Source organism: Zophobas morio, unplaced genomic scaffold (genome assembly GCF_036711695.1).
Source record: "Zophobas morio isolate AGI-343-1 ecotype UQ-CSIRO unplaced genomic scaffold, CSIRO_AGI_Zmor_V1 ptg000022l, whole genome shotgun sequence".
In the NCBI taxonomy this organism is placed as follows: domain Eukaryota; kingdom Metazoa; phylum Arthropoda; class Insecta; order Coleoptera; family Tenebrionidae; genus Zophobas; species Zophobas morio.
In genome coordinates, this window is record NW_026972127.1 from 6,929,692 (window position 1) to 6,945,860 (window position 16,169).

General features: G+C 30.1%; 2 protein-coding genes across 4 annotated transcripts; both read left to right on the forward strand.

The window, feature by feature from the left end:
- Nucleotides 1-789: 789 nt before the first annotated feature.
- On the forward strand, nt 790-10,791 carry LOC135133628 (regucalcin-like). 3 transcript variants are annotated; one of them, XM_064062086.1, is made up of 5 exons: nt 8,043-8,771; nt 9,599-9,760; nt 9,806-10,234; nt 10,284-10,462; nt 10,511-10,791. In XM_064062086.1, exons 2-5 carry the CDS (start codon nt 9,604-9,606, stop codon nt 10,673-10,675), a joined length of 930 nt encoding a protein of 309 aa, XP_063918156.1. In that variant the 5' UTR covers nt 8,043-8,771; nt 9,599-9,603; the 3' UTR covers nt 10,676-10,791. The 3 variants fall into 3 exon arrangements, with proteins under 3 accessions (XP_063918155.1, XP_063918153.1, XP_063918156.1); XM_064062085.1 differs by lacking the exon at nt 8,043-8,771 and adding an exon at nt 790-914 and having other exon boundaries at nt 9,599-10,234; XM_064062083.1 differs by having other exon boundaries at nt 8,036-8,771; nt 9,599-10,234.
- LOC135133621 (regucalcin-like) lies at nt 2,442-4,332 on the forward strand. The gene is made up of 3 exons (XM_064062077.1): nt 2,442-3,312; nt 3,362-3,540; nt 3,594-4,332. The coding sequence occupies exons 1-3, from the start codon at nt 2,730-2,732 to the stop codon at nt 3,765-3,767; spliced, it is 936 nt and encodes a 311-aa protein (XP_063918147.1). The 5' UTR covers nt 2,442-2,729; the 3' UTR covers nt 3,768-4,332.
- Nucleotides 10,792-16,169: the final 5,378 nt, after the last annotated feature.

Below are 16,169 nucleotides of genomic sequence, written 5' to 3' on the forward strand. Positions count from 1 at the left end.
CTACTTTGAAAACCAGACACGAGGGGTCCCCGAGATTGTTTTAAACTACTTCAAAAACAGAACAAAAGGGATCCCTGACATCCTTCAAACTACTTCAAAAACCAAACAGGAGAGGTCCTCAAGATTCTTTAAAACTACTTCAAAAACAACACTAAAGGGATCCTCGAGATCTTTCAAACTACTTCAAAAATCAGTTACGAAGGGTCCTCAAGGTTTTTTAAAACTATTTCAAAAACAAAACAAAAGGGTCTTCAAGATTTTTTCAAATTACTTCAAAAACCAAACACAAGAAGTCTCCGAGATTCTTTCAAACTACTTCGAAACCAGACACGAGGGGTCTCCGAGATTCTTTAAAACTACTTCAAAAATAAAACAAAAGGGATCCCCGAAATTCTTCAAACTACTTCAAAAACCACGCACAAAGGGTTTTCAAGATTCTTTCCAACTACTTAAAAAACAAAACAAAGGAGTTCTGGGGATTCTTTCAAACTTCTTCGAAAACCAAACATGAGGGATCCCCGAGATTCTTCAAAATTACTTCAAAAACAAAACAAAAAGGGATCCCCAAGATTCTTCAAACTACTTCATAAACCACACACAAGGGGTGTTCAAGATTCTTTCAAACTACTTCAAAAACAAAACAAAGAAACAAGATTGATTGATAGACAGTTTTCTATTGGCATAATTTTGTATCTAGATAAGTATCGCCCCAGTTACAAAGGTGGCGTTCCAGTCTAATAAGTTCTCATTATTTAATCGCCACGTGTGCAATCGATTTTAGCCTTGGAAAAAAGTGGTGTTCCGATCTATTAATGCATTTCTAGGTTAGAATTTAGATTAACTGTTGTGAAATTAGACTGTAACTTCCTACACTGTACAAAATTTTTGCTGAGAAGACAACAGTCTGAGGTTATGTAAGTCTTTTTTGGAATGACAGATGTCCTAATGTATTTTTGAAATGAATGGATCGAGTGTGTTATTATTAGCTGGACAAAAATTAGATAGTGTTTAATGCCTTAATTTTAAATAGTTTTTATAACCTTAATGTTAAAATGACCCTATAATTTATAACAAAAATTAGAGCGTCCGATATAAAACAAAATTATCGGGTTCTAATCTAATAAAAAGTGATAAAAGGCGATTAGTTAAAGGTTATGTTGACAAAGATTTACGTCAAACTGAGGGCATTTGGGCAGTAGTACCACCCAAAACTTGACCGAAAACACCAACTGTAAATAATTAATTTTACCTATTTGCAATGACAGTCGTAACTTTTGAATTCTTAATGAGGTACTCGTGGTGTATTAACAAAATAAAGTAGTTTTTCTTTGTTCAAAAGTCTACCAAAAACAACATAGCTTTGCTGTAATTTTAAATAGGTTGCCAACCTGACAAAATAATGTCAAAATTGGCGTTAACTGAATTACCTACTATTTTTGACAAGTGTTAGAAACATTTCATCGAAAACAAATTTTGTTTGAAATTGGTAGACCTGTCACTTCACCATACTTCCTGTTATCAAAACTGACGTGGTTTAACGTTGCCTCCTAACCACTTTCCTAATAAAACATGCGCTAAACACGATCAGGTGTGGAAATTTTCTGAAACTTGAATTGTCCTGGCGCCTCCACCATTTTTAGTGCGAATAATCCACACACGAATAGATTGTTTTTAATTTATTTTACAATTTGACAATGCGTTATTTAATCTGACGTTTCCATTTAGGGAAATATATTTTCGCCAACAGAAGGAATTTGAGTACAACACACTCGAGTATTTCTTATTTGCGCAATGATAATTGAAAAATGTGAAAAAAAAATTGTTGACCATTCGGTTATTTTTAAATTAATGGCTTGAATTAACCATTATTATCTTATTATTGTCATTATTGCTTAATCGATATCTATAATTAGTTTTAATTTAAACACACAATGTTATCACTATGACTTTTTTATTATTATTAATGTCAATGTCATTGCTAAGAATTATTTTGATTTCCAAAAAATCTATTTTTCTGCAATCACGAACGTGATATTACCTGAACACAAATATCATAATTGTGATCCATTGTTCTAACTTAAGTCTTTAACATTTTTATTTTAATCGGAGTAGGATGTTAGTCTTTAGACAATTTTAAATTCGTGCGCATGTGCGGCGGTAAATTCAAATCTTCGCTCTCATTAACTTAATTACTACTGGTACATAATACATTATTACTAATATTTGATAGGTTATAACCAATAAATACCTTAATGTTGTTTTACAGCAATAAAACAATAAAAATGGTATTTTATTACCTATAAAACATACTTCATTAACCGGATTTTAAAAATTAACAACTTAGTTGACTGAAAAATAAATTCAGCAGCGAATTCAAATTCCAAAATTCGAAAAATCGCCCTTTCGTATTCAAACAAACTAAAAACTTGAATCCATGAAAGTACTAGCGGAAATTTTCCGCGAATAAACCATGACCTTAGGTTTTTATGAGCAGTAGGCAAACACCACTCTGTCGTGAACATGTGTAGTCACAACAGTGCATTTTTCACAATTAATGTCAACTATTAATCACCGCGACGTGATTCACATTCACGAACTTTAATGAACAATTTTGAGTCAAAAAGTGATTGAACCACCAAGGTCAAACTCATCGAATCACATTTAAATAGAATGATAGCATTTTCGTAAGTAGTTGAACTTAGAACAGTCGCGAAGCTCGTCCGAGCAAAATGGTGAAAATCGAGCGATTAACAGACAGCGTAAAACTGGGCGAAGCCCCACACTGGGACCCCGAAGCACAGACTCTCTACTACGTAGACATCCTGGGCATGTCCATCTATCAATACGAACCAGCCACAAAGAAAGTCAGCAAAGCCTCAGTCGGTCTAAACCTAGTGTCGTTCATCATACCAGTGGAGGGTGAGAAAAACCAGTTCATAGTGTCCCTAGGACGAGAAATAGTGCGGATCTTCTGGAACAGTGAACTCCAAGACGTTCGAGTGATCGAGCAACTAGCGGAAGTGGAACAAGCGCCGGAATTTTTCGAAAGTAGATTCAACGATGGAAAGTGCGACCCTTTGGGGAGGCTATGGGCTGGGACTTTCAACACAGTTTCCGAAAAACCGCTGGATTATCCACCTAAAGGAGCTCTATATAGTTTGAACTCGGAACGACAAATCCAGCAGCACCTCAAAGGGTTGAGACTGAGCAATGGAATCGCTTTCAATATTAAACTAAAAGCGATGTACTTCATAGACTCGGGTAAAGGGACTATTGACCAGTACGATTTTGACATCAAAGCAGGAACGATCTGTAACTATAAACATTTGTTTGAGAAATGTAACTTAGAGGAAATTTCCAGCAAAATGTCGAGCGATTTTCACGTTAAGTAAGCACCAAATAAGTGGGATTGCTGATGGTATGACGATCGACATTGATGGTAATTTATGGGTGGCTATCTTCAACGGTAGCAGGATTATCAAAATCGATCCCCGAAAACCCGAAACGCTTCTAGACTCGATTCAAATGCCGGTGAAACAGGTAACACAAAGCAGTTTTAGTAGGGTGAATTTTTATATGAAGCGGTTGTTTAGATAACGTCACTGACTTTTGGCGGTCCCAATTTGGACGAATTATACGTGACAACCGGCGCCTACAAGCTCGAAAATGAGGACCTTCCACCACCTGAAAATGGTGCTCTGTATCGAATTACCGGTGTGGGTACTAGGGGATTGCCGGCGACGAATTTTCGTTTTATAAACATCTGATTTAAATGGAATTTTCCTTCTGCTTTGTTTAACAGTAAAGATAAAGTCTATTAATAACTACTGTTATCTCGGTAGTGTCAATTAAACGGGTTTTTTTGTTTGTAAACAATCTTACTAAATCTTGAGTAATTGTTGTCATGTGATTCATTAAAATAATTATTATTCTGTGCCACTGCTGTAATTCTTACGTACAACAATGGAAAAGTTCTTAATAGAGGTACACTTATTTTAATTGCTTGTATAAACTTTACTTACAAAAGTTGTTTGAGTGTTGTAAATAATAATAAAAATGGTAATAAAATTTTAACGCCTAATGAAAGAGAAAATAATACGGTAGAAAATAGATCCAAGGACAAGGATACAGTGGGAACAAAACAAAGGAAGTGTTAATGTATTTCACACTTTTAACAGTCGACTAAAACGGATTTTTAAAGATGATCTTTTACTATACGAGTATCGTGTAACTAAAGATTACAAGGAATCAAAGTTGGCTATACTTTTACGTCAGTTTTTGGTTTTTCTGTCATGTCGTTAATTTTCTTTGGTGATTTTGGAGCCATGAAAGTGATAATTGTAAGTTAAAAATATGTTAACATGTTAAAATCTCTATTACTGCCTTCCAAATCCTGGTATTTTTTTCAAATTAAACAAGTTTTGAATAACCTTGAAAATTTAGTATTCTATAATGCGTGTAAGGATACCCACATGTAATTTTCACATTTTTCAAGAGAACTAAATCTGTACTATCAATTTGACATTTCAAGTGTGCTCGAACTTTATCGTGACGATAGTGAGACAACTAAAATTTATCTATTGACTCCTCCAAAAAATTTGATTGTGCGGAATTTTACTTTTTCGTGATAACCTAAGTATTAAAAAAATAAATTTAGAAACCACCCACTTTTGAAGTGTGCATGTTACTCTACTGACTGACAGTCCGTTGTCACACTCTGATGACTCACCATGTTGAACTTAAAATAATCCATCGTTAACAACTCTTGTCCTTCAACGCTAGGTAATAACAATCTGACGCTCAAGTGTTTATTTATGTTTATACTTACATCGAAAGAATGTCACGTAGAAAATAGTTTGATTTGAATGAGTTTGTGTTCTCAAAACACAGGACTAAAATTGTTCGTGCGTATTCTTCACACTTTTTTTTTATATATATTTTTTTTTTGAGATATGTTTTGATTAACAATTTACCAGGTTTACAATAACTTTAAAACATTTGCAAGATTTCAAAGCAATCGGTTTTCCAGATTCAAAATTAAATTTCAAAATGTTGTTTTATACTTTTGATTTTTTTTCCAAAAATCTGGACGTTTTGGGTAAAAACTCAACACGGCTTCATAAACTACATGTGTAGGACTATGTCATTTTATACAATTTAAAACCTATTTACTATGTACAGTTTTGAAGTGAAGTCATCACATTGTTGGTGAGGATGAACATCAAACATTCGAAAAATTGTATAAATGAAAAAAATAAAAAGGCGAAACGGAAAATTTGACGAAATAAGAAATCAAAATAGCGAAAAATTGAAAAGTTCAAAAATTGAAGAACAAAAATTGAGAAATCGAGAAACTGAAAAAAAAAATTGAAAAATCGAAATATTGAATAATTAAAAATTGAAAACGCGTGAAATTGCGGATCAAAAAATTGCAAAATCAAAAATTGAAACATTCAGAAGTGAGAAAATCGAAAAAGGAAAAATTTTATAATGAAAACTCGAGGTCATAAAATTGAAGGAAAAAAATGAAAAATTGCAAATCGAAAATTTGAAAAAACGAAAAATTAAAAAAAAAATATATAATCAGAACTTCGAATACTAAAAAAATTGTAGAATAAAAAAAAATAAATAAAGCGAAACGAAATGACTAAAGAAGCGAAAAATCTAAAAACCGAAGGAACAAAAAAAAATTTAAAGATCGCAAATCGAAAAATTGAAGGAACAAAAATTGAAAAATCTAAAATTGAGGAACCGAAAAATTAAAAAATTTAAAAATTGAAAAATTGAAAAATCCAAAACTGAAAAATTGAAAAATTCTTATTTGAAAAAAGAAAAATTATAAAATCAGAACTTTGGAAACCCGAAAAATTGAAAACACTAAGTAATTACAAATTGCAAATCCAAAAAGTGAAGCAATGAAAAACTGAAAAATCAAAAATTCAAAACTCCTGAAATTGCAAATCAAAAAATTGCAAAATCTAAAAATTGAAATAGTCAGAAGTTGGAAAATTTAAAAATAAAATCTCGAAGTCGTAAAATTGAAAGCACAAAAAAATGGGAAATTGCAAATCGAAAAATTGAAGAAACGAAAAGTTGAAAAAAAAGAAAATTATAAAATCAGAACATCGAAACCTCAAAAATTTGTGTAAATAAAAAATAATAAAAATGAGAAACGAAAAATTTGTAGAAATGGGAAATTAAAAGAACCGAAAAAATCCAAAAATTTAAAAATTGAAGGAACAAAATTGAAAAATCGAAAACTTGCAAATTGGAAAATTGAAAAACTGAAAATTATAAAATTAAACAATTGAAAAATTCAAATTCTAAAAATTGAAAAATCAAAAAAAACTAAAAACTGAAAAGTTGCAAATTGGAAAACTGAAAAATTGAAAAAATTAAGAAAATACAAATTGCAAATCCAGAAATTGAAGCAATGAAGAATTGAAAAATCAAAAGTTGAAACCTCCTGAAATTGCAAATCAAGAAATTGCAAAATCTAAAAATTGAAACATTCAGAAGTTAGCAAATTTAAAAATAAAAACATAAAAGTCATAAAATCAAAGGCACAAAAAAAAATGGGAAATTGCAAATCGAAAAATTGAAGAAACGAAAAATTGAAAAAAAAAGAAAAAATTATAAGATCAGAAATTCGAAAACTCAAAAATTTGTGTAAATAACAAAGAATAAAAAAAGAGAAACGAAAAATTTGCAGGAGTGAGAAATTAGAAGAAGCGAAAAATTGAAAAATTTAATTATTGAAGGAACAAAAATTGAAAAATCGAAAAACTGGAAATTTAAAATTGAACAACTGTAAAATTAAAACTCTAAAAATAAAAAAATCGAAAAGTTGCAAATTGGAAAATTGAAAAAATTAGGAAAATACAAATTGCAATTCCAAAAATTGAAGCAAATCAAAAAATTACTATATCTAAAACGTGCTAAGAGTTAGAAAATCGAAAAACTGAAAAATTTTAAAATGAAAACTTGAACGCGTAAAATTGAAAGAGTTAGAATTAAAAAGTGATCAATTGAAAAGTTGAATAAACGAAATACTGAAAGAATTGAAATTGAAAAGACAAAAAATTATAAAATCGTAAGACAGAAAACTGAAAAATTATAAAAATAAAGAAAATAAAACATCTAAACGAAAATTTTCAAATCAAAATGTAGAAGAAGTGAGAAATTAAAGAATCGAAAAACTGAGAATTCAGAATTGAAAACCCGAGAAATTTTAAATCAAAAATTGCAAATTTTAAAGATTGAAGAAACAAAATAAAATTTAAAAATTTAAAAACCCCAAATACAAAAATTGAAGAATTTAAAATTGAAAAAACAAAAAATTGTAAAATGTGAACATTGAAAAATCGAATAATAGAAAAGGTAAAGAAAATAGAAAACCGAAACGAGAAATTGCAAATCGAAAAAAGGAAGAAATGAATAATAGAAAAAATCAACAAATTTAATAATTAAAAACTGAAAACTCGTGATATCGCAAGTCAAAAATTGCAATATCTAAAATTGGAACATTCAAAAGCTGCAAAATCGAAAAAATTAAAAATTTCAAAATGAGAACTCTATAAAATTTGACAACAATCGGTCCAGTACTTTCGGAGATTATCTGTCTAATCAAAATTCAGGACGGCGGACGGACAGACGGATAGACGGACAGACAGACAGACAAACAGAAACGGGAAACCTATTTCTTCATACTCTAGGGGCCATGAAAGGTAGAGATAAGACTGATTGTGGCAAATTACATACCCCTAAGAATATAGAGGGCATGGAGGCGGAGCTAGTATTTGTTAAATTAAGATTGATTTTTGGTAAATGACTGAACAATATTAAGAGTAATCACTGGAATGAAGAGGAGGTGGGTGGGCGGGGCTATGGCTTGCTTATAAAAGATTCTGCAGGAAAAAGTTAAACTTAGCCCCGCCCGCCCACCCGTTCTCTCAATTTTTTTTCACAAATAAGAAATAAATGTTATAGCAAATAAGTTGTATAACAAAAAAATTACGAGCAACGGTTTTTTTTAACAGCCTAAGCACAGTTTACAAAAGAACATATAATGACTCATTCATTACCTTACACAATTTAGAACCCATTTACTATGTACAATTTTGAAGTGACGTCATGATATTATTGGTGGGGATGATTATACAAAGTCTGGTTACCGTTTTACCATCTACATTCTATTCATAATAATCATAATATACATATAAAATTTGACAATTATGGGTCCAGTAATTTCGGATTATCTGCCTAATAAAAATCCGACAGACGGCAGACAGACATACAGACAGACGGACACATAGACAGACGGAAACGTAAAAGTAGAGAGTCGGTCGACAACACTACGCTCGGAAAATGAAAATAATAAGAAATTTTTACTAGCGAATTTTCCATTTTATCTTAGAAAGTACAAACGAACTTCTATGGAGCCATGATAAGACTTATTAGACGTTAACGATAACTAATTTATTAATCCCCTCTACTAAGTTGATGACGTCAAGATACTGAAATGAGGGTTGAAAATATGTTCCATTATGTTTCATGTGTTTCGCTAACAAAAGTTATACACAGATTTAACAATATCACATATAATTTGATTTATTACCTACAACTTAGGATAATTACCTTTAATAAAACAATTAGCTCTTATAAAACATCGTGCACGAGACACATACATACAAACGTGTCGCGACGTTCGGAACCACAGTAGATTACAACGGAAAAGGAAAATATACAGTTGGAAAATACAGTGAAATACGGTAAGTTTTTCATACATAGTTAATATTCCATTTTTGTATAATACTGTTTCATTTTAAGCTTGATTTGATAAATCACCTGAATGCGATTTTTTCGATTTATCAAAAAATCAAAGTGTTATCATTTCATTATAAATATTAGACAAAAGTTCAAACAGAAAAACGAAGCAACAGTTAAATTATTTAAGGTTCAAAATTTGCAGGAAGTCACAGTCATCTGAAATGAAGTTTAATTTATGTTTTGTTTTAATACGCGGAAATAGATTGCGTACTTTTAAACCTTGTGGTTGCAACTGTGGTTTTTCTATATAATTTTAAATTTCAGGGACAGTGGACTTATCCTAAATCGTTCTATCCCACAAAATTATCATTAAACTCACAGTCAAAATTAGGACATACACCCATTGTACATGAGAGCTTATACTGATCTTGATTATGTTAATGACTTAAGTTAAAGCAACAATTAAGTAATTTGAGTGTACAGGATGTACGAATATTTTATGTAACGTTTTTCGAAATACGTTTCTATTAATTAAAAAAAGTGGAATAAAAATATGAAATAGCAATCTACTCGTAATCATAACAAAGAACATTACTTTTTTATTTTGTTTTATTCTACGGTGACCTTGCAAAAAACATTAAGTAAAATTATCACAAAACCACTAAAATAATATGAAAGCACTATTAAATTCACGTCACGCTAATTACAGTGCAACGAAATTGCAGACACCTCTATGTTCCAATTCTCGTAGTCATGGCAAGTGAACACCGTATCATAATACATGTTCTAATCTTTACCTTCTTCACCAGTCTACATTTATTTTTTGTAGTGGCAATGTCTCCAAAAGTAGAAAAAATAGTGGACAGCGTTGAACTAGGGGAAGGTCCTCACTGGGACACGCAAACCCAAAGCCTTTATTTCGTCGATATTTACGGAAAAGCGATTCACAAATATGTCCCGTCCACAAAAAAGCACACGAAGGCTGTTATTGGTACGTACGCTAAAAAAATCTACACACTTAACTACAAACTTGCAGGAACCAATCATGTGTCACTGATCGTTCCTGTGGAAGGACAGAAGGACAAATTTCTCGTTAGTGTAGGCCGGGATTTGGTCATAGTCACTTGGGACGGACTAAGCGAAAAAATCTCTCACCAGGAAAAAATCTACGAAGTCGATGATCACCCAGACACTCTTACTAACAGATTTAACGATGGAAAATGCGACGCCTCTGGACGCCTATGGGCAGGTTCAATGGGGCCTCAACCAGTCAACGGCTACGTAGAACCCCATAAGGGTTGTTTCGTAAGTTTCGGACCCAACAAACAAGTCAAGACCCATATGACGAAAGTCGGGATTTCCAACGGGCTTGCTTGGAGTCTGGACAACAAGCATTTTTATTACATCGATACGCACAAAGGGACTGTGGACCAGTACGATTTTGACTTGAAAAACGGCACGATTTGTGAGAATTTCATAACTGTGAGATTAAAATAAAAATCGTTCTTTTTCAGCCAACTGTAAAGCAATTTTTACTTTAAGCCAGACAGATATTAAAGGTGCTCTTGATGGTATGGCGATTGATACAGACGGGAATTTGTGGATTGCGATTTTTGGCGGTGATAGAGTTATTAAAATCGATCCACGTAAACCTGAAACCTTGTTAGAAAGTATACAGTTGCCTGCTCATCAGGTAATTTTCACCCTGTATATACGGTTTTTTCATTTAATTTGTTTGTAGATAACTTCAGTGGCTTTTGGGGGGCCTAATTTAGATCAGCTTTATGTTACAAGTGCTAAGTTGACAACAGATGGTATTGAATACCCGCCTCCAGATCATGGTGCCACGTATGTAATAACTGGTACTGGGTCTAAAGGTCTACCAGGAGTTAGTTTCAAATTGTAAACGTCTAAATTGAAAATGATTGTGAATAGCAAAGTAGTAAAAATTCAGTTTTATTAGTTCAAATTTAAATTAATATTAAATGTACTTAAGTAATAAACTATTTTTTATATCATTAATTATTTAATAGGATTATACAAAAAAAATCTACATGCAGAAGGGGTATGTAATTAGCGCAATTTTAAGATGACGTCAACAATTTTTTGGAAGGGGTAAATAGATGAATTCTGATTAATAGTCAGTGTTTTTAATTTAAGTATGTATTAAGTAATATGACACCGCCTATCTGCTTTATTAATAAAAGTTTGAGATTAGATACGTCATCAGTTCTTTGTGAGGAAGCAATGGATAAGTTAATAATGACATTTTACCATGCCAACATGAACTTAATGAATTCTTTAACTTTCAGACAAATCGCTGGAGTTGTTTAAAGATTAGCCCCTAAAAAAATTTCTATCACAGGATTTTCATCCGGAAGCAAGAAACCTGCACTTTCCTATTCTTGGAACTACGAAACATTAAAACCCCATGAAATCAGACCCTTCATTAACTGTCGATATGTGGTCACACATTCACAGCATTATTTTGAAAATATTATTTCACAATGACTTTTTTTCTTTTATAATTCTGCTGGCACAAGTCTTCTGTAATGGCTAGCTGAATATTTTTAAATAACACCCCCAATTCCAATATAAAATATATTTAAAGCAGATAAGCAACGGGGAACAATGTATTATCAATACATGCTTAACTTGAATTGTTTATGTTTATACATCGAAAGAATGTGACGATTAAGCACGTCGCAAATTAGGTGATTTGAATGATTTTGTCTGCTCAAACCAGAGAAGCGAAAAAAAAAATCGAAAAACTGAGAAGCAAAAAATGGAGAAATTGAAAAATCGCTAAATCGGAAAACTGACAATCGAGAAATTAAGAAATTGAACAACTGAGAAATCGACAAATTGAAAAAACGAAAAATAGAAATTTGAGAACTCGAAATATCGAAATTTGAGAAAACGAAGAATTCTAAAAGCTGAAAATCTAAAAATTATACAATCAAAAAAACGAAAAATTGAGAATTTTGGAATTTGTGTTTTGAATTTGTATGTCGAATTTGCATTTTGATTTTTCAACATCAAAATAAAAATTTGAAAAATCAAAATATGGAAAATAGAAAATTTGCACAATCGAAATATTCAAATGAAAATTCGAAAAATCAAGAAATCGAAAAAAATGAAAATCGAGAAATCGAAAAATGTACCAAAAATTCTATGAATTAAGTAAAAATCTGAATAATCTAAAAATCGAAAAACGGGAAATCGAAAAATTGAGAAATTGGAAAATTGAAGAATAAAAAAATTAAAAATTTGAAAAATCAAAAAATCCAATGATCAATCAATTGAAAAAATGAAAAATTGAGAATTCGAAAAATCGAAATATTAAGCAACGAAAAATAAAAATAAAAATTCGAAAAATAGAAAAATTTAAAATCGAGGAATTGAAAAATGCAAAATCAAAAAAATGGAGAACTTGAGAAATTGAGAATTTGAAAATTCGAAAAACGAAAAAATTGAGAATTCGAACAATCGAAATATCGAAAGATTAACAATAAAAAATCGAAAAATAAAAATAAAAATTCGAAAATCGAGAACTTGAAAAACTGAGAATTCGAAAATTAGAAAAACCAAAAAATTGAGAATACGAAAAATCGAAAAATGTAGAATCAAAAATTCGATAATTTGGGAAATTGGGAAACCGAAAAATCTAAAAATCGAAAAGTTAAAAAATCAAAAAGCAAAAATTTGAAAAATCCAAAAATCGAAAATCGAGAAATCGAAAAATTGAGAACTTGGAAAATTGAAAAATAAAAAAAAATCAAATTTGAGAAATCAGGAATTCCAAAGATCAAGCAGTTGAAAAAACGGAAAATTGAGAATTTGAAAAATCGAAATATCGGACAAAGAAAAATCGAAAAATAAAAATGAAAATTCGAAAACGGAAAATTGAGAAATTGAAAATCGAAAAATCGAAAAATGCAAAATCAAAAAAGCGGAGAAATTAAGAAAGCGAGAAGTTAAGAAATTGGGAATTTGAAACTTCGAAAAACGAAAAAATTGAAAATTCGAACAATCGAAATATCGAAAATTTAACAATAAAAAATCGAAAAATAAAAATGAAAATTCGAAAATCGAGAACTCGAGAAACTTTCGAAAATTCGAAAAACTAATAAATTGAGAATACGAAAAATCGAAAAATGTAGAATCAAAAATTCGATAATTTGGGAAATTGGGAAATCGAGAAAATTAGAACTAGAATGAAAAAGTGGGAATTCGAAAAATCTAAAAGTCGAAAATTTAGAAAATCAAAAAGCAAAAATTTGAAAAATCCAAAAATAGAAAATCGAGAAATCGAAAAATTGAGAACTTGGAAAATTGAAAAATAAAAAAATTGAAAAATAAAAATGAAAATTCGAAAATCAAAAAATCGAGAAATTGAAAAATGCAGAATGAAGAAATTGAGACATCGAGAACTTGAGAAATTGAGAATTTGAAAATTCGAAAAATCGAGAAATCGAAAAAGCAAAAATCTGAATAATCTAAAAATCAAAAATCGGAAAATCGAAATATTTGGGAACTTGGAAAATCGAAAAATAAAAAAATTGAAAATTTTAAAAATCAGGAAATTCAAACATCAAGCAGTTGAAAAAACGAAAAATTGAGAATTCGAAAAATCGAAATTTCGAACAACGAAAAATCGAAAAATAAAAATGAAAATTCGAAAACGAAAAATCGAGAAATTGAAAATCGAGAAAATGAAAAATGCACAATCAGAAAAAATGGAGCAAGTGAGAAATCAAGAACTTGAGAATTTGAGAATTTGAAAATTCGAAACACTAAAAAATTGAGAATTCGAAAAATCGGGAAATCGAAAAATGTAGAACCAAAAATTCGATAAATTGAGAAATTAGGAAATCGAAACATCGAGAAAATGATAAATCGAGAAAAACTAGATTGAAAAACTGAGAATTCAAAAAATCAAAAAATCTTGGAAAATTGAAAAATAAAAAAATTGAAAAATTGAAAAAATCGAGAAATCAAGCAATTAAAAAAACGGAAAACTGAGAATTCCAAAAATCGAAAAATCGAAAATCGAGCAACGAAAAATCGAAAAATAAAAATAAAAATTCGAAAATCGAAAAATGCAGAATCGAAAAAATGAAGAAATTGAGAAATGGAAAACTTGACAAATTGAAAATTTTTGAAAATCGGGAAATTGAAAAATTGAGAACTTGGAAAATTGAAAAATAAAAAATCGAAAATTTGAAAAAAATCCAGAAATCAAGAAATCGAAAAATGTAGAATCATAAAATGGAGAAATTGAGAAATCAAGAAATCGACAAATGCAGAACCAAAAATTCGATAAATTGAGGAATTGGGAAATCGAGAAAACTAAAACTAGAATGAAAAATTTAGCATTCGAAACATCAAAAATTTGAAAAATCTAAACAAAAATCGGGAAATCGAAAATAGAGAACTTGGATAATTGAAAAATAAAAAAATTAAAATTTGGAAACATCGAGAAGTCCACAGATCAAGCAATTGAAAAAATGAAAAATTGAGAATTCGAAAAATCGAAATATCGAAAATCGAACAACTAAAAATCGAAAAAAAAAACTGACAATTCCAAAACCGGTAAATCGGTAAAATGCAGAATCAAAAAAATTAAGAAATTGAGAAATCGAGAACTTGAGAAATTGAAAATTTGAAAATTCGGAAAACCAAAAAATTGAGAATTCTAAAAATCGAGAAATCGAAAAATGTAGAACCAAAAATTCGATAAATTGAGAAACTGGAAAATCGAGAAACTGAGAAATCGAGAAAAGTAGAACCAGAATGAAAAACTGAGAATTTGAAAATTTAAAAAATTGGAAATTTGAAAAATCGAAAAAGCAAAAATTTTAAAAATCTAAAAATTGAAAATTGGGAAATGAAAAAATTGATAATTTGGAAACTTGAAAATTTCAAAAAATCGATAAATCCAAAGATCAAGCAATTGAAAAAACTAAAAATTCAGACTTCGAAAAATCGAAATGTCGAAAATCGAGCAACGAAAAATCGAAAAATCCAGAATCAAATAGTGAAGAAATTGAGAAATTAAAAACTTGAGAAATTGAGATTTTGAAAATTGGAAAAATTGAGAAATCGAAAATGTAGAACTAAAAATTCGATAAATTAAGAAATTGAGAAATTGGGAAATCGAGAAATTGAGAAATTGAGAAACCTAGAACTAGAATGAAAAGTTGAAGATTCGAAAAATCTAAAAATCGAAAATTTGAAAAATCGAGAAAACCAAAGATCAAGTAATTGAAAAAACGAAAAATTGAGAAAAATAAAAATGAAAATTTGCAAATAGGAAAATCGAAAAACTGAAAAATGGAGAATCAAACAAGTGAGTTTCTGCAAAATTTTGTAATGACGTCGTCAACATTTTTAAAAGGACATATATCAATTCAGATAGATACACAGTACTGTATTCCCAAATTTTCGGAAAAATGGAATGAGTCGTTCTTGATCTAATTAATGAATAATTGTATAATAAATACAATAAATTGCCTCATTCATTCACTTTTTTTTAGTAACCCTGTATAAGTATATCTAAAAATTATGAGTACATTGATAAACTACAAATATTCAACCATAAAATTTTTCATATTACAGAGAGGATTAATTCGTCACAATTTTGAGACGACGTCATCAATCTTTTGGGAGGGAATAAACAAGTAAATTTTGATTAACGATTTACCATGATTACGATAACCTTAAAACGTTTGCAAGATTCCAGAGCATTTGATTTTGCAGCTTCAAAGTTAATTAAATTTCAAAATGTTTTAGACAATTTCGATTTTTTTTTTCAAAAATCTGGATGTCTTGGGCTAGGGTGAACACTCAAGACAAATTCGACACCACAATTGCAGGTGTATTTCATTTTATAGAATTAAAAAATATATATACACAAGAAATCCATCAAAACCAAGGTTTAAATTCCGCTACAAGTGCGAGCGCATGGGCGATTGCCTATATTACTGAATGAGTTTTTCCTCTATTTTTAATTTTTCAAATGTAGTTTCGCAATCTTGTTGTTTCTCTGAACGCGAAATTAAAATTTCAAATTTGGTATACCACAAATTTGTAAATCAAATCTTACGTTCGGTCAAGAGACAAAAATTGCAAGGTAAGCTTGAAAACAGTGCAGCAGAAGAAAAATAGTAGGTACTAAACGACGAAGATCTAGAATACTCTAGAATTTTATTCCGACTAAAACAATGTAAGTATTATTAGTGTCAAAGTGAAATGTCACTATGTGTCTCATATTATCACAAACAAAACATTATTTTCTCATTCTACACAGTCAGATTACATTAATTATATATTTTTTTCCGAACATTGTATTCATACTCTACGTATGAAGATTAGTAAAATTATCAACGTGAAAGCTC